The 21,267-nt window shown below is 50.0% G+C and overlaps 1 protein-coding gene across 1 annotated transcript in view; it reads left to right on the top strand.

The window, feature by feature from the left end:
- Window positions 1-20,671, top strand: part of LOC109886108 (polypeptide N-acetylgalactosaminyltransferase 16) — a 51,489-nt gene extending 30,818 nt beyond the window's left edge. The window contains exons 7-11 of the mRNA XM_031829375.1: window positions 8,310-8,397; window positions 8,514-8,598; window positions 10,476-10,579; window positions 14,783-14,909; window positions 20,459-20,671. Coding sequence (XP_031685235.1) covers window positions 8,310-8,397; window positions 8,514-8,598; window positions 10,476-10,579; window positions 14,783-14,909; window positions 20,459-20,639 — 585 coding nt within the window. The 3' untranslated portion in view covers window positions 20,640-20,671. The remainder of the gene's footprint in view (window positions 1-8,309; window positions 8,398-8,513; window positions 8,599-10,475; window positions 10,580-14,782; window positions 14,910-20,458) is intronic.
- The last annotated feature ends 596 nt before the right edge of the window (window positions 20,672-21,267 follow it).

Raw genomic sequence — 21,267 nt, 5'->3', positions numbered from 1 at the left:
TCACTCCCCACCTCAACACCTCTCTCTCTCCATCACTCCCTCACTCCCCACCTCAACAACTCTCTCTCTCCCCCTCACTCCCCACCTCAACACCTCTCTCTCTCCCTCAATCCCCACCTCAACACCTCTCTCTCTCCCTCACTCCCTCACTCCCCACCTCAACACCTCTCTCTCTCCCTCACTCCCCACCTCAACACCTCTCTCTCTCCATCACTCCCCACCTCAACACCTCTCAATTTCAATTTCCAATTTAAGGGGGCTTTATTGCTGAAGCAAGTGAAATAGATAATAAACAAAACTGGAAAAAAAAACAGGTCACAAATCTTGCTGCTGTGACGTCACACTGTGATATTTCACCCAGTAGATATGGGAGTTTATCAAAATGGGGTTTTGTTTTCTAATTCTTTGTGGGGACTGTGTAATCTCCCAGTACATCCCATCAGATTCTACACCACCATATCATTATCATTCTCCACAATCACTTCTCTGCTACGGGGCATCTGGGACTCAATGAACTTCCTCCTTCCCTCCAGACATGTTTCAGAGCACCAGAGATAACCACGGTCCTCCTCTCTTTGCAGTCAGTCTGGGGACAACATCAGGCCTCTATCTCTGGCATCACATCACCCAGAGAGGAATGGCTGGAGGAATGTGACACAGGGTTCAGAAAAACAAACACGATAACGACCTTTAGGTCCGACAGAGGACTGTGACTGTCCCTTCTCTGCTGCATATGCCTCTGAATACAGAGCTGTGCTGGGGCTGAATGTGACATTACACCGTGATGATGGAAGGAAAACTAAGGAGAAATGCATATAGGAAGAGAGGGGATAGAGAGAGAGGGGGAGAGGGGGGAGAGAGGGACAAAGAGCGAGGGAGAGAGAGGGAGAGAGAAAGAGATGAGGGGGAGAAAGGGAGAGGGAGAGAGAAAGAGAGGGGGGAGAGGGGGAGAGGGGGAGAAAGGGAGAGGGAGGGAGAAAGAGATGGGAGGAGAGGGAGAAGGAGGGAGAGAGGGGGGAGAGAAAGACAAATAGCGAGGGAGAGAGAAAGAGATGGGAGAAAGGGAGAGAGAAAGAGAGGGGGGAGAGGGGGAGAAAGGGAGAGGGAGGGAGAAAGAGATGGGAGAAAGAGAGGGGGGAGAGGGGGAGAAAGGGAGAGGGAGGGAGAAAGAGATGGGAGGAGAGGGAGAAGGAGGGAGAGAGGGGGGAGAGAAAGACAAATAGCGAGGGAGAGAGAAAGAGATGAGAGAAAGAGATGGGAGAGAGGGAGAAAGGGAGAGAGAAAGAGAGGGGGGAGAGGGGGAGAAAGGGAGAGGGAGGGAGAAAGAGATGGGAGAAAGAGAGGGGGGAGAGGGGGAGAAAGGGAGAGGGAGGGAGAAAGAGATGGGAGAAAGAGAGCGAGAGAGAGAGAGAGAGAGAGAGAGAGAGAGAGAGAGAGAGAGAGAGAGAGAGCGAGAGAGAGAGAGAGAGAGAGAGAGAGAGAGATTATGACATTATTGATATCCATTTGGAAGTGTCCTCTTGCTTTCAGAGATCAGAGTGATCATTAAATAGCCCTATAAAATGAATATTGTTTCAAGCTGTTGAGAGGGGCTCTTCACAATGCTGGCTAAGTGTTCTCCCCACCCCTCCTTCTCCTCTCTCTCTTCTCCTTTCCTCTCCACTCCTCTCCTCTCCCCTCTTCTCCTCTCTTCTCCCCACCCCTCCTTCTCCTCTCTCTCTTCTCCTTTCCTCTCTCCACCTCTCCCCTCTTCTCCTTTCCTCTCCACTCCTCTCCTCTCTCTTCTCCTTTCCTCTCTCCACCTCTCCTCCCCTCTTCTCCCCTCTTCTCCCCTCTTCTCCCCTCTTCTCCCCTCTTCTCCCCTCTTCTCCCCTCTTCTCCCCTCCCCTCCTCTCCTCTCCTCTCCTCTCCTCTCCTCTCCTCTCCTCTCCTCTCCTCTCCTCTCCTCTCCTCTCCTCTCCTCTCCTCTCCTCTCCTCTCCTCTCCTCTCCTCTCCTCTCCTCTCCTCTCCTCTGCATTGCTTAACTACCTGAACCAACACCACAGAGTTCACACTGGGTTCAATCTCTCTATGCAAAGAACAAGGACTGCATCCCAAATGGGGCCCTATGGGCCTGGTCTAAAGTAGTGCACTATATAGGGAATATGGAGCCCTTGGGGAAGCAGTCAGGGCTCTAATTGGAAACAGTCTGTTTGATTTTCTCTTTGTAAAGCTAATCCTTCGTAAGATACACACACACGCTGACTCACACATGCTGACTCACAAACACAGACTCACACACACGCTGACTCACACACACACACTCACACACACAGACTCACACACGCTGACTCACACACACACACTCACAAACACACACTCACAAACACACACTCCCAAACACACACTCACAAACACACCACCCGCAAACACACCACCCACAAACACACCACCCACAAACACACACTCCCAAACACACACTCACAAACACACACTCACAAACACACACTCACAAACACACACTCCCAAACACACACTCCCAACACACACACACACACACACACACACACACACACACACACACACACACACACACACACACACTCCCAAACACACACTCACAAACACACACATACACACACACACACACACTCACAAACACACACTCACAAACACACACTCATACACTCCCAAACACACACATACACACACACACACACACTCACAAACACACACTCACAAACACACACTCACACACACTCCCAAACACACACTCACACACTCCCAAACACACACTCCAAAACACACACTCAAAAACACACACTCCCAAACACACACTCACACACTCCCAAACACACACTCCCAAACACACACTCACACACTCACACACTCACACACTCCCAAACACACACTCCCAAACACACACTCCCAAACACACACTCACACACTCACACACTCCCAAACACACATTCCCAAACACACACTCACAAACACACACTCACACACACAAAACACACACACACACTCCCAAACACACACTCCCAAACACACACTCACAAACACACACTCCCAAACACACACTCCCAAACACACACTCCCAAACACACACTCACACACACACACTCCCAAACACACACTCCCAAACACACACTCCCAAACACACACTCCCAAACACACACACTCCCAAACACACACACTCCCAAACACACACTCCCAAACACAAACGATCAGCAGCACTCCTCTGTGCCGCATCTCCTCCAGGGTTCCTGTTACTGATGAGGGGAAGCCTGTGATTTTAGACCAAGTATCAGCAGTCAAAGGTCACTAAAACACATTTCAATACATAGTTGGTTAAAGTCACATGACGCGCACCCGATGATGTCATCCGTGGCCACCAGACGACGTCATCGGAAACACTTGTCTCCCTCTATCTTTGTTACTACGAAACACAGAAACCCGTTTTCACACACTATTGATGATGCTGTGCCGCTGGAGACGACGGAGACGATGCTGAGAAGGGCCCTCTTCCTGCTCTGTTAGCCATGGTAACCACATGGAAACACTTGGTGATAAACGCCATAACGTTCTGTACATTACCTTTGAAATACTGGACGACACAGCGAGACGAGGCGGAGGCGAGTCCCTTTGCGGAGTTCATTTTATACCACAGTTGCCAAAGGACACAATACTAAAAGCTAATTTACACGTTAATCGGTAGAAATTAAACATTTTCTTTAGTAATTTCTTTTTCATAAGAGAATTCATACTTTCTTATGTTTACGTTTTAGTTGCTAGAGACGCGACCCAGTCGTTGGTTCGTTTAGTTTGATATTCTACGGACGCGACCCAGTCGTGGGTTCGTTTAGTTCGATATTTTACGGACGCGACCCAGTCGTTGGTTCGTTTAGTTCGATATTTTAAAGACGCGACCCAGTCGTGGGTTCGTTTAGTTCGATATTCTACGGACACGACCCAGTCGTTGGTTTCTTTAGTTCGATATTCTACGGACGTGACCCAGTTGTTGGTTCGTTTAGTTTGATATTTTAGGGACGCGACCCAGTCGTTGGTTCATTTAGTTCGATATTTACGGACACGACACAGTCGTTAGTTTGTTTAGTTCGATATTTACGTACGCGACCCAGTCGTTAGTTCGTTTAGTTCAATATTTACGGACGTGACCCAGTCGTTGGTTCGTTATGTTCCGTTGCCATGCTCGGTGGCAGCGTTCTCAGCCCTGGCTTGCTGCTAGCTAGCCAACTAGCTAAAGTTACAGCTACACAGTCTGCAACCAGAATAACAGACAGGTTTTGCGTTGCGTTTGTTTAAGCTGTTTATCCTGCTTATACCACAGTTGTCAAAGAAAAAAAATACTAAGAACAAATTCTAGCAGTAACGTCCCCAGTTCTTAAACATACTCCTCTCCCCACCGGAGGCCAGGGTTCAATCCCCACATCTCCCCACCGGAGGCCAGGGTTCAATCCCCACATCTCCCCACCGGAGGCCAGGGTTCAATCCCCACATCTCCCCACCGGAGGCCAGGGTTCAATCCCCACATCTCCCCGCCGGAGGCCAGGGTTCAATCCCCACATCTCCCCACCGGAGGCCAGGGTTCAATCCCCACATCTCCCCACCGGAGGCCAGGGTTCAATCCCCACATCTCCCCACCGGAGGCCAGGGTTCAATCCCCACATCTCCCCACCGGAGGCCAGGGTTCAATCCCCACATCTCCCCACCGGAGGCCAGGGTTCAATCCCCACATCTCCCCACCGGAGGCCAGGGTTCAATCCCCACATCTCCCCACCGGAGGCCAGGGTTCAATCCCCACATCTCCCCACCGGAGGCCAGGGTTCAATCCCCACATCTCCCCACCGGAGGCCAGGGTTCAATCCCCACATCTCCCCACTGGAGAACAGGGTTCAATCCCCACATCTCCCCACTGGAGAACAGGGTTCAATCCCCACATCTCCCCACTAGAGAACAGGGTTCAATCCCCACATCTCCCCACTAGAGAACAGGGTTCAATCCCCACATCTCCCCACTAGAGAACAGGGTTCAATCCCCACATCTCCCCACCGGAGAACAGGGTTCAATCCCCACATCTCCCCACCGGAGGCCAGGGTTCAATCCCCACATCTCCCCACCGGAGGCCAGGGTTCAATCCCCACATCTCCCCACCGGAGGCCAGGGTTCAATCCCCACATCTCCCCACCGGAGGCCAGGGTTCAATCCCCACATCTCCCCACCGGAGGCCAGGGTTCAATCCCCACATCTCCCCACCGGAGGCCAGGGTTCAATCCCCACATCTCCCCACTGGAGAACAGGGTTCAATCCCCACATCTCCCCACTGGAGAACAGGGTTCAATCCCCACATCTCCCCACTAGAGAACAGGGTTCAATCCCCACATCTCCCCACTAGAGAACAGGGTTCAATCCCCACATCTCCCCACTAGAGAACAGGGTTCAATCCCCACATCTCCCCACCGGAGAACAGGGTTCAATCCCCACATCTCCCCACCGGAGAACAGGGTTCAATCCCCACATCTCCCCACCGGAGGCCAGGTTTCAATCCCCACATCTCCCCACTGGAGAACAGGGTTCAATCCCCACATCTCCCCACCGGAGGCCAGGGTTCAATCCTCACTCCTTCATACCTACAAAAATCTCTGAAACTGGAAACACTTATCTCCCTCACTAGCTTTAAACACCAGCTGTCAGAGCAGCTCACAGATTACTGCACCTGTACATAGCCCATCTATAATTTAGCCCAAACAACTACCTCTCCCCTACTGTATTTATTTATTTATTTTGCTCCTTTGCACCCCAGTATTTTTTACTTTGCACACTCATCTACTGTCAAATCTACCATTCCAGTGTTTTAATTGCTATATTGCTCTGCTCAAAAAAATAAAGGGAACACTAAAATAACACATCCTAGATCTGAATGAATGAAATGTTCTTATTAAATACTTTTTTCTTTACATAGTTGAATGTGCTGACAACAAAATCAAACAAAAATGATCAATGGAAATCAAATTTATCAACCCATGGAGGTCTGGACACTCAAAATTAAAGTGGAAAACCTCACTACAGGCTGATCCAACTTTGATGTAATGTCCTTAAAACAAGTCAAAATGAGGCTCAGACCTGACCTGGACCTGGACTAAAGCATCCACCAAGTCCTGGACAGTCTGTGGTGCAACGTGGCGTTGGTGGATGGAGCGAGACATGATGTCCCAGATGTGTTCAATTGGATTCAGGTCTGGGGGACTGGCGGACCAGTCCATAGCATCAATGCCTTCCTCTTGCAGGAACTGCTGACACACTCCAGCCACATGAGGTCTAGCATTGTCTTGCATTAGGAGGAACCCAGGGCCAACCGCACCAGCATATGATCTCACATCTTGGTGTTCTCTGGCAAATGCCAAACGTCCTGCACGGTGTTGGGCTGTAAGCACAACCTCCACCTGTGGACGTCAGGCCCTCATACCACCCTCATGGAGTCTGTTTCTGACCGTTTGAGCAGACACATGCACATTTGTGGCCTGCTGGAGGTCATTTTGCAGGGCTCTGGCAGTGTTCCTCCTGCTCCTCCTTGCACAAAGGCGGAAATAGCGGTCCTGCTGCTGGGTTGTTGCCCTCCTACGGCCTCCTCCACGTCTCCTGATGTACTGGCCTGTCTCCTGGTAGCGCCTCCATGCTCTGGACACTACGCTGACAGACACAGCAAACCTTCTTGCCACAGCTCGCATTAATGTGCCATCCTGGATGAGCTGCACTACCTGAGCCACTTGTGTGGGTTGTAGACTCCGTCTCATGCTACCACTAGAGTAGCATTCAAAAGTGACCAAAACATCAGCCAGGAAGCATAGGAACTGAGAAGTGGTCTGTGGTCACCACCTGCAGAACCACTCCTTTATTGGGGGTTTCTTGCTAATTGCCTATAATTTCCACCTGTTGTCTATTCCATTTGCACAACAGCATGTGAAATTTATTGTCAATCAGTGTTGCTTCCTAAGTGGACAGTTTGATTTCACAGAAGTGTAATTGACTTGGAGTCACATTGTGTTGTTTAAGCGTTCCCTTTATTTTTTTGAGCAGTGTATATATGAAACCCCACTCAGAAAAACCACCTGTAAAACATGAACTAGCGAAAAACGCAACCCAAACTGACAGTAAACGAAAACAATCCTGCACAAAAACCCAAAGGAAATGTCGAGATAAAATACCCCCCCTAATTAACCAGAATGAAACCAGGTGAAAACACAAGCCAGATGTAACCAAAAGAAAAGGAAAAAGGATCAGCTGGTAGACCGGCGACGACCGCTGAGCACCTTCGGGGGAAGTCATGGCAACTGTATTATTGACTGTATGTATTGTATTGTATGTATTGGCCAGGTCACATTTGTAAATGAGAACTTGTTCTCAACTAGCCTACCTGGTTAAATAAAGGTGTCCTCAACTAGCCTACCTGGTTAAATAAAGGTGATCTCAACTAGCCTACCTGGTTAAATAAAGGTGTCCTCAACTAGCCTACCTGGTTAAATAAAGGTGTCCTCAACTAGCCTACCTGGTTAAGGTATGTGGTGAGGACACCAGGGCAAGCGACTCTGGATAAGCCATCAGCTGCTGATGAGGCGTTTGTGGTGAGGACACCGGGGCAACGACTCTGGATAAGCCATCAGCTGCTGATGAGGTGTTTGTGGTGAGGACACGGCGGCAAGCGACTCTGGATAAGCCATCAGCTGCTGATGAGGTGTTTGTGGTGAGGACACGGGGGCAAGCGACTCTGGATAAGCCATCAGCTGCTGATGAGGTGTTTGTGGTGAGGACACCGGGGCAAGCGACTCTGGATAAGCCATCAGCTGCTGATGAGGTGTTTGTGGTGAGGACACGGGGGCAAGCGACTCTGGATAAGCCATCAGCTGCTGATGAGGCGTTTGTGGTGAGGACACGGGGCAAGCGACTCTGGATAAGCCATCAGCTGCTGATGAGGCGTTTGTGGTGAGGACACCGGGGCAAGCGACTCTGGATAAGCCATCAGCTGCTGATGAGGCGTTTGTGGTGAGGACACGGGGGAAAGCCACTCTGGATAAGCCATCAGCTGCTGCTGAGGTGTTTGTGGTGAGGACACGGGGGCAAGCGACTCTGGATAAGCCATCAGCTGCTGATGAGGCGTTTGTGGTGAGGACACGGGGGCAAGCGACTCTGGATAAGCCATCAGCTGCTGATGAGGTGTTTGTGGTGAGGACACGGGGGCCGCCATCTTTATGCACCTTAGCCATTATGTGTGACCGTGCCCTGTGTCCCTGTCTCTCTCTCCTCTTCCCAGGACCATACCCGGGTTGTCAGCCCCATCATCGATGTCATCAGCCTGGATAACTTTGCCTACTTGGCAGCTTCAGCTGACTTGAGGGGAGGTCAGTACTCAGAACACAACCTCTAACCTGTGGGTACTATCCTCATAAACACAACCACGCACAGCAGTCACTTTCACTTGCCATCTCATACATTTTCTCTCTCTCTTTTCTCTCAGGGTTTGACTGGAGTTTACACTTTAAATGGGAACAGATTCCCATCGAACAGAAGATGTCCAGGAATGATCCTACTCTGCCTATCAGGTAATTACAGTAGTTATATTGTATTGGTCCCCACTCTGCCTATCCGGTAGTTATATTGTGGTGGTCCCCACACTGCCTATCAGGTAATTACAGTAGTTATATTGTATTGGTCCCCACTCTGCCTATCAGGTAATTACAGTAGTTATATTGTATTGGTCCCCACACTGCCTATCAGGTAGTTATATTGTGGTGGTCCCCACAATGCCTATCCGGTAATTACAGTAGTTATATTGTGGCGATCCCCAATCTGCCTATCCGGTAATTACAGTAGTTATATTGTGGTGGTCCCCACTCTGCCTATCAGGTAATTACAGTAGTTATATTGTGGTGGTCCCCACTCTGCCTATCAGGTAATTACAGTAGTTATATTGTGGTGGTCCCCACTCTGCCTATCAGGTAATTACAGTAGTTATATTGTGGTGGTCCCCACTCTGCCTATCAGGTAATTACAGTAGTTATATTGTGGTGGTCCCCACAATGCCTATCCGGTAATTACAGTAGTTATATTGTGGTGGTCCCCACAATGCCTATCCGGTAATTACAGTAGTTATATTGTGGTGGTCCCCACAATGCCTATCCGGTAATTACAGTAGTTATATTGTGGTGGTCCCCACAATGCCTATCCGGTAATTACAGTAGTTATATTGTGGTGGTCCCCACAATGCCTATCCGGTAATTACAGTAGTTATATTGTGGTGGTCCCCACTCTGCCTATCCGGTAATTACAGTAGTTATATTGTGGTGGTCCCCAGTCTGCCTATCAGGTAATTACAGTAGTTATATTGTGGTGGTCCCCACTCTGCCTATCCGGTAATTACAGTAGTTATATTGTGGTGGTCCCCACAATGCCTATCCGGTAATTACAGTAGTTATATTGTGGTGGTCCCCACAATGCCTATCAGGTAATTACTGTAGTTATATTGTGGTGGTCCCCACAATGCCTATCCGGTAATTACAGTAGTTATATTGTGGTGGTCCCCACTCTGCCTATCCGGTAATTACAGTAGTTATATTGTGGTGGTCCCCACTCTGCCTATCCGGTAATTACAGTAGCTATATTGTGGTGGTCCCCACTCTGCCTATCCGGTAATTACAGTAGTTATATTGTGGTGGTCCCCACAATGCCTATCCGGTAATTACAGTAGTTATATTGTGGTGGTCCCCACTCTGCCTTTCCGGTAATTACAGTAGTTATATTGTGGTGGTCCCCACTCTTCCTCCTTTGTCTCTCCTGTATGGGCCAGTAAAATATCTTAGAATCACAAGGTGAATATGGCATTTAACACTTCTTTCCATAGTACCATCAACTCCTGTGTTCCAATGACACGTTGTGTTAGCTAATCCAAGTTTGTCATTTTGAAAGGTTAATTGATCATTAGAAAACCCTTTTTGCAATTTTGTTAGCACAGCTGAAAACTGTTGTTCTGATTAAAGAAGCAATAAAATGGGCCTTCTATAGACTAGTTGAGTATCTGGAGTATCAACATTTGTGGGTTTGATTACAGGCTCAAAATGGCCAGAAACAAATTACTTTCTTCTGAAACTCGTCAGTCTATTCTTGTTCTGAGAAATGAAGGCTATTCTATGCAAGAAATTGCCAAGAAACTGAATATCTCGTACAACACTGTGTACTACTCCCTTCAGAGAACAGCACAAACTGGCGCTAACCAGAATAGAAAGAGGAGTGGGAGGCCCCAACTGAGCAAGAGAACAAGTACATTAGAGTGTCTAGTTTGAGAAACAGACGCCTCACACGTCCTCAACTGGCAGCTTCATTAAATAGTACCCACAAAACACCAGTCTCAATATGTGTGTATCAGACAGTCTGTCCTCCTATGTGTATCAGACAGTCTGTCCTCCTGTGTTCTCTGCTACAGAACTCCAGTGATTGCAGGAGGGATCTTTGTGATGGACAAGAGCTGGTTCAACCACCTGGGGCAGTACGACACTCACATGGACATCTGGGGAGGGGAGAACTTTGGTGAGATCACTGAGTGGGGGGAGGGGAGGGGGGAAGGGGGAGAACTTTGGTGAGATCACTGAGTGGGTGTGCGTGCTTGACTTTTGTTTTAATTCACTGAGATTGTCTCCGTCCCATCTGATTAGATATCTAGAGATAAATAAAAAAAATTGTCCTATGCAGATGTACCTTCATCTAATTTTAGAGGTGACAGCACTGTGAGATACTGACTGACAGACAGACAGACAGACAGACAGAAAGTCTGGTATATACTATGTTACAGTAGGACTAGGGTTGCTACGGTGACCGTATTACCGCCACACCGGCGGTCACGAGTCAGGAAGGCAGTCAAATTCCACGTGACTTTTTAGTCACGGTAATTAGGCTTCTCCAAGCTCTGATGCTGCTGCTGGTCAATAGTAGCCTAACAAACATGCTTAACTGCCTGGTACTCAGCACTCTATTGTCCCTCTAATCACTCTGACAATAATGCAAATGTAATCAAACAATTCATGAGAGCCCATCAGCTCATGTTGCGCAACATTTCTATAGGCTACGCAATTGCACGAGAAAACAGAGTGATGGCCTCTATTAAAAAGAGGAGGATCACATCAGCTTTCTATAGGCTAACCCTACTGTATTTATTTCTCAACTTTCCTAATATGAAGCACATTGCTTATCTTTACAACAGGAGTAAAGCCTACCTGGCTGGCATGAAAATGAACCAAGGGAAAAGCGTCCTCCATTCGCTATTTAAGTGCGTAGATGACATGTCTTTTCGCCCCCTGTTCTGAGACAGGTGCATGATAATGGTCCATTCTAAATCCAAACTAATTTCACACATATATTATTTGGTATATTTGTAAAGACAATTACTTTTTATTTTTTATTGAGTGCTGGTGGTTGTATTAATGTGGTATCTATCGCATCCCACAACTGTCCCAGAGTATGTTTGGAATATTTATTTCTTGCACAGAAGGACAAGTTGACCAATAGAATAGGCCAACTTTTGTACTATGGGGGTAGAGTAGATTGACATAGGCTAGTGCTTTTGCTGTTTGTTAGGCGTGTTGGCTGACTAAATGTGGACACGCTCAGTTGTGTCCCTGATGTGTCTGTCTTCATTCACTTGTAGCCTTCACTTCTTAGATGAAATACATGTGAGAAGGACCCGAGCACATGACCGGCATTGGCTAATGAGAACTGAGATATCTGAGAGAGTTGCTTTGGAGCAGCCGGGAGAAGGGAGCATAATTATTATATTCAGGGTATAAAGGTCACTTTGGCCGCAAAAGGCAGGGATTCTTTCAGGATTACGGTCACACCAGGGGGATGCAGCCGGGATATTTTAGGCGTGAGAATATTATCAAACTGTGAATGAGAGACTGATGAAGTGTGTACAGCCTGCGCATGCCTTTCATGTTACTTTTTTCAAATCATTTTTTAAATCATCATTAGAGTCCCTTCATGAATGTATTAAAAAATCAAAAACATTTTGCCCCCAACGTTTGTATCACAACTAAAGTGACATTAATAACTCTAAGTGGTAATAATCTAAATTAAGCAGATAGGAGCACCTGTTTCATTGTTAACACAGAATATCCACGTGTTCCCTCATTCATCGATTGGAGAAAATCTTTATATTTTATTCAGCTTTGTTCAATTGTATTCTTCATACTATCAAATAATACCCACAGCCATTTGGCATAGCCACACCAGGACCCAAACATAAGGACAACTCAGAGTATGTTATTCTGTTCTTCTGAAATAAACTACATTTTCTTCATATCGTGTTTCTTTAGACCTGTCTAAAATAAATAATGGATGTATTGTGAAGGTGTAGACTATATTACATGGATTTATTGTGATGGTGTAGACTATATTACATGGATTTATTGTGATGGTGTAGGTAGACTATATTACATGGATTTATTGTGATGGTGTAGGTAGACTATATTACATGGATTTATTGTGATGGTGTAGACTATATTACATGGATTTATTGTGATGGTGTAGGTAGACTATATTACATGGATTTATTGTGAAGGTGTAGAATATATTACATGGATTTATTGTGATGGTGTAGACTATATTACATGGATTTATTGTGAAGGTGTAGACTATATTACATGGATTTATTGTAATGGTGTAGACTATATTACATGGATTTATTGTGATGGTGTAGGTAGACTATATGACATGGATTTATTGTGATGGTGTAGACTATATTACATGGATTTATTGTGATGGTGTAGGTAGACTATATTACATGGATTTATTGTGAAGGTGTAGACTATATTACATGGATTTATTATACTTTTTATAACGTTACAAAGGTCTGCATCAGTGTCTTGTAGGCTGTGTGGAATCCAGGAGATGCTTGACAATCTCCGGCCGACAATATTTCACAACCGCCAAGAAGGACCTCAGAGATACCAACACTATGTGGCGTGCAGACCTGGGTTTAGCTTCAAAACGATATTCATTTGACCAGACCTACAATACTTATTTTCCACCATAATTTGCAAATAAATTCATTAAAAATCCTACAATGTGATTTTCTGGATTTTTTTTCTCATTTTGTCTCTTATAGTTGAAGTGTACCTATGATGAAAATTACAGGCCTCTCTCATCTTTTTAAGTGGGAGAACTTGCACAATCGGTGGCTGACTAAATACTTTTTTGCCACACTGTATGTTGACAGTAACACAATCACATCAGGATTAAAATGGCAGATCATCATGCCCGTTATTTGCCTTTATCTGGTGGATCTTGTCTGTTAGAACTGAACAAGAGGTATCTCACACTGAGTCCTCCAACAGAACTACTTGTCTGATCTGCATTAGCCCTCATTAGCAGAGTTGGCCGTATACTTCATCTGGTACACATCAGTTAGAACAAGAAGCTAGGGAGGTTAATGGTGTCTCTCTCTGTATAATCTCCAATAAATTTAACACATACCCTGTCTGTGTCTGTCAGGAAAAGAGCTGTCAGGAAAAGTTATATTATATCAGAGCTGTCGCTCAGAGTGGGGATGTGTGTTGGCAGACCAGACTGTGTATATGTGTGTGTTTGTGTTGACACATATATTAAATATAAACAATGTGTGTGTATAATCTCATACATATTGAATATACAGTGAAATTTGGAAAGTATTCCGACCCCTTGACTTTTTCCAGATTTTGTTCTGTTACAGTCTTATTCTAAAATTGATTCAATAGTTTTTTTCATCATCATCAATACCCCATAATGACATCACAATACCCCATAATGACATCACAATACCCCATAATAACATCACCTCATAATGGGGTAATTATAGGGTATTGTGATGTCATTATGGGGTATTGTGATGTCATTATGGGGTATTGTGATTTCATTATGGGGTATTGTGATGTCATTATTGGGTATCGTGTGTAGATTGAGGAGGAACATTTTAGAGTACGGCTGTAACATAACAAAAGGGAAGGGGTCTGAAAACTTTCCCTGTAGGAGTTGGGGTTTGGGGGTAGGGGTTAGGGTTAGGGTTTAGGGGTTAGGGGTAGGGGTTAGGGGTTAGGGGTTAGGGGTAGGGTTTAGGGGTAGGGGTTAGGGGTAGGGGTTAGGGGTTAGGGGTAGGGGTTAGGGGTAGGGGTTAGGGGTAGGGGTTAGGGTTAGGGGTTAGGGGGTTAGGGGTAGGGGTTAGGGGTAGGGGTTAGGGGTTAGGGTTAGGGTGTTAGGGGTTAGGGGTAGGGGTTGGGGTTAGGGGGTTAGGGTTAGGGTTTGGGGTTAGGGTTAGGGTGTTAGGGGTTAGGGTGTTAGTGGTAGGGGTTAGGGGGTTAGGGGTAGGGGTTAGAGGTAGGGCTTAGGGGGGTAGGGGTAGGGTTGGGGGTTAGGGTTAAGGGTTAGGGTTAGGGGTTGGGGTTAGGGGTTAGGGGTAGGGGTTAGGGGTAGGGGTTGGGGTTAGGGTGTTAGAGGTTAGGGTGTTAGTGGTAGGGGTTAGGATTAGAGGGTTAGGGTTGGGGTTAGGGGTAGGGCTTAGGGTTAGGGTGTTAGGGTTAGGGGTAGGGTTGGGGGTTAGGGTTTAGGGTTAGGGGGTTAGGGTTAGGGGTTAGAGGGTTAGGGTTAGGGGTTAGAGGGTTAGGGTTAGGGGGTTAGGGTTAAGGGTTAGGGTTAGGGGGTTAGGGTTAGGGCTAGGGTTAGGGTTAGGGTTTCCCTTTACATACTGTGTCCCTCCCTCCTCAGAGTTGTCCTTCAGGGTGTGGATGTGTGGCGGGAGCCTGGAGATTCTGCCCTGCAGCAGGGTGGGACACGTCTTCAGGAAACGACACCCCTACGACTTCCCAGAGGGCAATGCTCTCACATACATCAAGTAAGTGGACTGGGCTACGCTCTGCTATTAACTTTTCAGAGTCCAGACAAAGCAGCCCTTTTCAAATCTCTCCTCGGGGACCCCCAGCCGTTCTCCAACCTCTCCTCGGGGACCCCCAGCCGTTCTCCAACCTCTCCTCGGGGTCCCCCAGCCGTTCTCCAACCTCTCCTCGGGGTCCCCCAGCCGTTCTCCAACCTCTCCTCGGGGTCCCCCAGCCGTTCTCCAACCTCTCCTCGGGGTCCCCCAGCCGTTCTCCAACCTCTCCTCGGGGACCCCCAGCCGTTCTCCAACCTCTCCTCGGGGACCCCCAGCCGTTCTCCAACCTCTCCTCGGGGTCCCCCAGCCGTTCTCCAACCTCTCCTCGGGGACCCCCAGCCGTTCTCCAACCTCTCCTCGGGGACCCCCAGCCGTTCTCCAACCTCTCCTCGGGGACCCCCAGCCGTTCTCCAACCTCTCCTCGGGGACCCCCAGCCATTCTCCAACCTCTCCTCGGGGTCCCCCAGCCGTTCTCCAACCTCTCCTCGGGGTCCCCCAGCCGTTCTCCAACCTCTCCTCGGGGTCCCCCAGCCGTTCTCCAACCTCTCCTCGGGGTCCCCCAGCCGTTCTCCAACCTCTCCTCGGGGACCCCCAGCCGTTCTCCAACCTCTCCTCGGGGTCCCCCAGCCGTTCTCCAACCTCTCCTCGGGGTCCCCCAGCCGTTCTCCAACCTCTCCTCGGGGTCCCCAAGCCGTTCTCCAACCTCTCCTCGGGGTCCCCCAGCCGTTCTCCAACCTCTCCTCGGGGACCCCCAGCCGTTCTCCAACCTCTCCTCGGGGACCCCCAGCCGTTCTCCAACCTCTCCTCGGGGACCCCCAGCTGTTCTCCAACCTCTCCTCGGGGACCCCCAGCCGTTCTCCAACCTCTCCTCGGGGACCCCCAGCCGTTCTCCAACCTCTCCTCGGGGACCCCCAGCCGTTCTCCAACCTCTCCTCGGGGTCCCCCAGCCGTTCTCCAACCTCTCCTCGGGGTCCCCCAGCCGTTCTCCAACCTCTCCTCGGGGTCCCCCAGCCGTTCTCCAACCTCTCCTCGGGGACCCCCAGCCGTTCTCCAACCTCTCCTCGGGGACCCCCAGCTGTTCTCCAACCTCTCCTCGGGGACCCCCAGCCGTTCTCCAACCTCTCCTCGGGGACCCCCAGCCGTTCTCCAACCTCTCCTCGGGGACCCCCAGCCGTTCTCCAACCTCTCCTCGGGGTCCCCCAGCCGTTCTCCAACCTCTCCTCGGGGACCCCCAGCTGTTCTCCAACCTCTCCTCGGGGACCCCCAGCCGTTCTCCAACCTCTCCTCGGGGTCCCCCAGCCGTTCTCCAACCTCTCCTCGGGGACCCCCAGCCGTTCTCCAACCTCTCCTCGGGGTCCCCCAGCCGTTCTCCAACCTCTCCTCGGGGTCCCCCAGCCGTTCTCCAACCTCTCCTCGGGGACCCCCAGCCGTTCTCCAACCTCTCCTCGGGGTCCCCCAGCCGTTCTCCAACCTCTCCTCGGGGACCCCCAGCCGTTCTCCAACCTCTCCTCGGGGACCCCCAGCCGTTCTCCAACCTCTCCTCGGGGACCCCCAGCCGTTCTCCAACCTCTCCTCGGGGACCCCCATCCTTTCTCCAACCTCTCCTCGGGGACCCCCAGCCGTTCTCCAACCTCTCCTCGGGGACCCCCAGCCGTTCTCCAACCTCTCCTCGGGGTCCCCCAGCCGTTCTCCAACCTCTCCTCGGGGTCCCCCAGCCGTTCTCCTACCTCTCCTCGGGGTCCCCCAGCCGTTCTCCAACCTCTCCTCGGGGACCCCCAGCCGTTCTCCAACCTCTCCTCGGGGACCCCCAGCTGTTCTCCAACCTCTCCTCGGGGACCCCCAGCCGTTCTCCAACCTCTCCTCGGGGACCCCCAGCCGTTCTCCAACCTCTCCTCGGGGACCCCCAGCCGTTCTCCAACCTCTCCTCGGGGTCCCCCAGCCGTTCTCCAACCTCTCCTCGGGGACCCCCAGCCGTTCTCCAACCTCTCCTCGGGGACCCCCAGCCGTTCTCCAACCTCTCCTCGGGGTCCCCCAGCCGTTCTCCAACCTCTCCTCGGGGTCCCCCAGCCGTTCTCCAACCTCTCCTCGGGGTCCCCCAGCCGTTCTCCAACCTCTCCTCGGGGACCCCCAGCCGTTCTCCAACCTCTCCTCGGGGACCCCCAGCCGTTCTCCAACCTCTCCTCGGGGTCCCCCAGCCGTTCTCCAACCTCTCCTCGGGGTCCCCCAGCCGTTCTCCAACCTCTCCTCGGGGACCCCCAGCCGTTCTCCAACCTCTCCTCGGGGACCCCCAGCCGTTCTCCAACCTCTCCTCGGGGACCCCCAGCCGTTCTCCAACCTCTCCTCGGGGACCCCCAGCCGTTCTCCAACCTCTCCTCGGGGACCCCCAGCCGTTCTCCAACCTCTCCTCGGGGACCCCCAGCCGTTCTCCAACCTCTCCTCGGGGTCCCCCAGCCGTTCTCCAACCTCTCCTCGGGGACCCCCAGCCGTTCTCCAACCTCTCCTCGGGGTCCCCCAGCCGTTCTCCAACCTCTCCTCGGGGTCCCCCAGCCGTTCTCCAACCTCTCCTCGGGGACCCCCAGCCGTTCTCCAACCTCTCCTCGGGGTCCCCCAGCCGTTCTCCAACCTCTCCTCGGGGTCCCCCAGCCGTTCTCCAACCTCTCCTCGGGGACCCCCAGCCGTTCCATGTATTTAAACTATTCCACAGCTAGAACACTTGATTCAACTTGTCAACTAATCTTCAAGCCCTGGACTACGTGAATCAGGTGAGTAAGTTCAGGGCTACAAGGAGTTATAAAATGTCTGGGGGTCCCAGAGGAGATGTTTGAAACATCTTGATGTCCCAGAGGAGAGGTTTGAAATGTATCCCAGTCCCAGAGGAGAGGTTTGAAATGTATCCCAGTCCCAGAGGAGAGGTTTGAAATGTATCCCAGTCCCAGAGGAGAGGTTTGAAATGTATCCCAGTCCCAGAGGAGAGGTTTGAAATGTATCCCAGTCCCAGAGGAGAGGTTTGAAATGTATCCCAGTCCCAGAGGAGAGGTTTGAAATGTATCTCAGTCCCAGAGGAGAGGTTTGGAATGTATCCCAGTCCCAGAGGAGATGATTGTAATGTATCCCAGTCCCAGAGGAGAAGTTTGGAATGTATCCCAGTCCCAGAGGAGATGATTGAAATGTATCCCAGTCCCAGAGGAGATGATTGAAATGTATCCCAGTCCCAGAGGAGATGATTGAAATGTATCCCAGTCCCAGAGGAGAAGTTTGAAATGTATCCCAGTCCCAGAGGAGAAGTTTGAAATGTATCCCAGTCCCAGAGGAGAAGTTTGAAATGTATCCCAGTCCCAGAGGAGAAGTTTGAAATGTATCCCAGTCCCAGAGGAGAAGTTTGAAATGTATCCCAGTCCCAGAGGAGAAGTTTGAAATGTATCCCAGTCCCAGAGGAGAAGTTTGAAATGTATCCCAGTCCCAGAGGAGAAGTTTGAAATGTATCCCAGTCCCAGAGGAGAAGTTTGAAATGTATCCCAGTCCCAGAGGAGAAGTTTGAAATGTATCCCAGTCCCAGAGGAGAAGTTTGAAATGTATCCCAGTCCCAGAGGAGAGGTTTGAAAAAGGCTGGATTAGAGAGCCAGCCACTAGCCATACCTTCCTTTGTACTGCCTGCCTTCCTCTGTACTGTCTGCCTTCCTCTGTACTGTACTGTCTGCCTTCCTCTGTACTGTACTGTCTGCCTTCCTCTGTACTGTCTGCCTTCCTCTTTACTGTCTGCCTTCCTCTGTACTGTCTGCCTTCCTCTGTTTTGTACTGTCTGCCTTCCTCTGTACTGTCTGCCTTCCTCTGTTTTGTACTGTCTGCCTTCCTCTGTACTGTCTGCCTTCCTCTGTTTTGTACTGTCTGCCTTCCTCTGTACTGTCTGCCTTCCTCTGTTTTGTACTGTCTGCCTTCCTCTGTACTGTCTGCCTTCCTCTGTACTGTCTGCCTTCCTCTGTACTGTCTGCCTTCCTCTGTTTTGTACTGTCTGCCTTCCTCTGTACTGTCTGCCTTCCTCTGTTTTGTACTGTCTGCCTTCCTCTGTACTGTCTGCCTTCCTCTGTTTTGTACTGTCTGCCTTCCTCTGTACTGTCTGCCGTCCTCTGTTTTGTACTGTCTGCCTTCCTCTGTACTGTCTGCCTTCCTCTGTACTGTCTGCCTTCCTCTGTACTGTCTGCCTTCCTCTGTACTGTCTGCCTTCCTCTGTTTTGTACTGTCTGCCTTCCTCTGTACTGTCTGCCTTCCTCTGTTTTGTACTGTCTGCCTTCCTCTGTACTGTCTGCCTTCCTCTGTTTTGTACTGTCTGCCTTCCTCTGTACTGTCTGCCTTCCTCTGTTTTGTACTGTCTGCCTTCCTCTGTACTGTCTGCCTTCCTCTGTACTGTCTGCCTTCCTCTGTTTGTACTGTCTGCCTTCCTCTGTACTGTCTGCCTTCCTCTGTTTTGTACTGTCTGCCTTCCTCTGTACTGTCTGCCTTCCTCTGTACTGTCTGCCTTCCTCTGTACTGTCTGCCTTCCTCTGTTTTGTACTGTCTGCCTTCCTCTGTACTGTCTGCCTTCCTCTGTTTTGTACTGTCTGCCTTCCTCTGTACTGTCTGCCTTCCTCTGTTTTGTACTGTCTGCCTTCCTCTGTAATGTCTGCCTTCCTCTGTTTTGTACTGTCTGCCTTCCTCTGTACTGTCTGCCTTCCTCTGTACTGTCTGCCTTCCTCTGTACTGTCTGCCTTCCTCTGTACTGTCTGCCTTCCTCTGTTTTGTACTGTCTGCCTTCCTCTGTACTGTCTGCCTTCCTCTGTTTTGTACTGTCTGCCTTCCTCTGTACTGTCTGCCTTCCTCTGTACCGTCTACCTTCCTCTGTACCGTCTGCCTTCCTCTGTACTGTCTGCCTTCCTCTGTACTGTCTGCCTTCCTCTGTACCATCTACCTTCCTCTGTACCATCTACCTTCCTCTGTACCGTCTGCCTTCCTCTGTACCGTCTGCCTTCCTCTGTACCGTCTGCCTTCCTCTGTACCGTCTGCCTTCCTCTGTACTGTCTGCCTTCCTCTGTACCGTCTGCCTTCCTCTGTACTGTCTGCCTTCCTCTGTACTGTCTGCCTTCCTCTGTACTGTCTGCCTTCCTCTGTACCGTCTGCCTTCCTCTGTACTGTCTGCCTTCCTCTGTACCGTCTGCCTTCCTCTGTACCGTCTGCCTTCCTCTGTACTGTCTGCCAACCTCTGTACTGTCTGCCTTCCTCTGTACTGTCTGCCTTCCTCTGTACCGTCTGCCTTCCTCTGTACTGTCTGCCTTCCTCTGTACTGTCTGCCTTCCTCTGTACCGTCTGCCTTCCTCTGTACTGTCTGCCTTCCTCTGTTTTGTACTGTGTTATTATCCTACCTGACCAGTTGTGTGTGTGTGTGTGTGTGTGTGTGTGTGTGTGTGTGTGTGTGTGTGTGTGTGTGTGTGTGTGTGTGTGTGTGTGTGTGTGTGTGTGTGTGTGTGTGTGTGTGATGTCAGGAACACACGTCGAGCAGCAGAGGTGTGGATGGATGAGTATAAACAGTACTACTACTCAGCGAGGCCCTCAGCCCAGGGCAAGGCCTTTGGCAGCATTGCAGAGCGTCTGACTCTGAGACGCAAACTGAACTGCAAGTCCTTCCGATGGTATATGGAGAACGTTTACCCTGAACTAAGGTAAGAGGAGACAGTCTCTCTCTACTGGGTAACCAGACAGTCTCTCTATACTGGGTAACCAGACAGTCTCTATCTACTGGGTAACCAGACAGTCTCTACTGGCTAACCAGACAGTCTCTCTCTACTGGGTAACCAGACAGTCTCTCTCTACTGGGTAACCAGACAGTCTCTCTCTCCTGGCTAACCAGACAGTCTCTCTCTACTGGGTAACCAGACAGTCTCTCTCTACTGGGTAACCAGACAGTCTCTCTCTACTGGCTAACCAGACAGTCTCTACTGGCTAACCAGACAGTCTCTCTCTACTGGCTAATCAGACAGTCTCTATATACTGGGTAACTAGACAGTCTCTACTGGCTAACCAGACAGTCTCTACTGGGTAACCAGACAGTCTCTCTCTACTGGGTAACCAGACAGTCTCTCTCTACTGGCTAACCAGACAGTCTCTACTGGCTAACCAGACAGTCTCTATATACTGGCTAACCAGACAGTCTCTCTCTACTGGCTAACCAGACAGTCTCTATATACTGGCTAACCAGACAGTCTCTCTCTACTGGCTAACCAGACAGTCTCTCTCTACTGGCTAACCAGACAGTCTCTCTCTACTGGCTAACCAGACAGTCTCTATCTACTGG

Source organism: Oncorhynchus kisutch, linkage group LG7, assembly GCF_002021735.2.
Source record: "Oncorhynchus kisutch isolate 150728-3 linkage group LG7, Okis_V2, whole genome shotgun sequence".
In the NCBI taxonomy this organism is placed as follows: Eukaryota; Metazoa; Chordata; class Actinopteri; order Salmoniformes; family Salmonidae; genus Oncorhynchus; species Oncorhynchus kisutch.
This window is presented reverse-complemented; position numbering and strand designations above follow the sequence as displayed.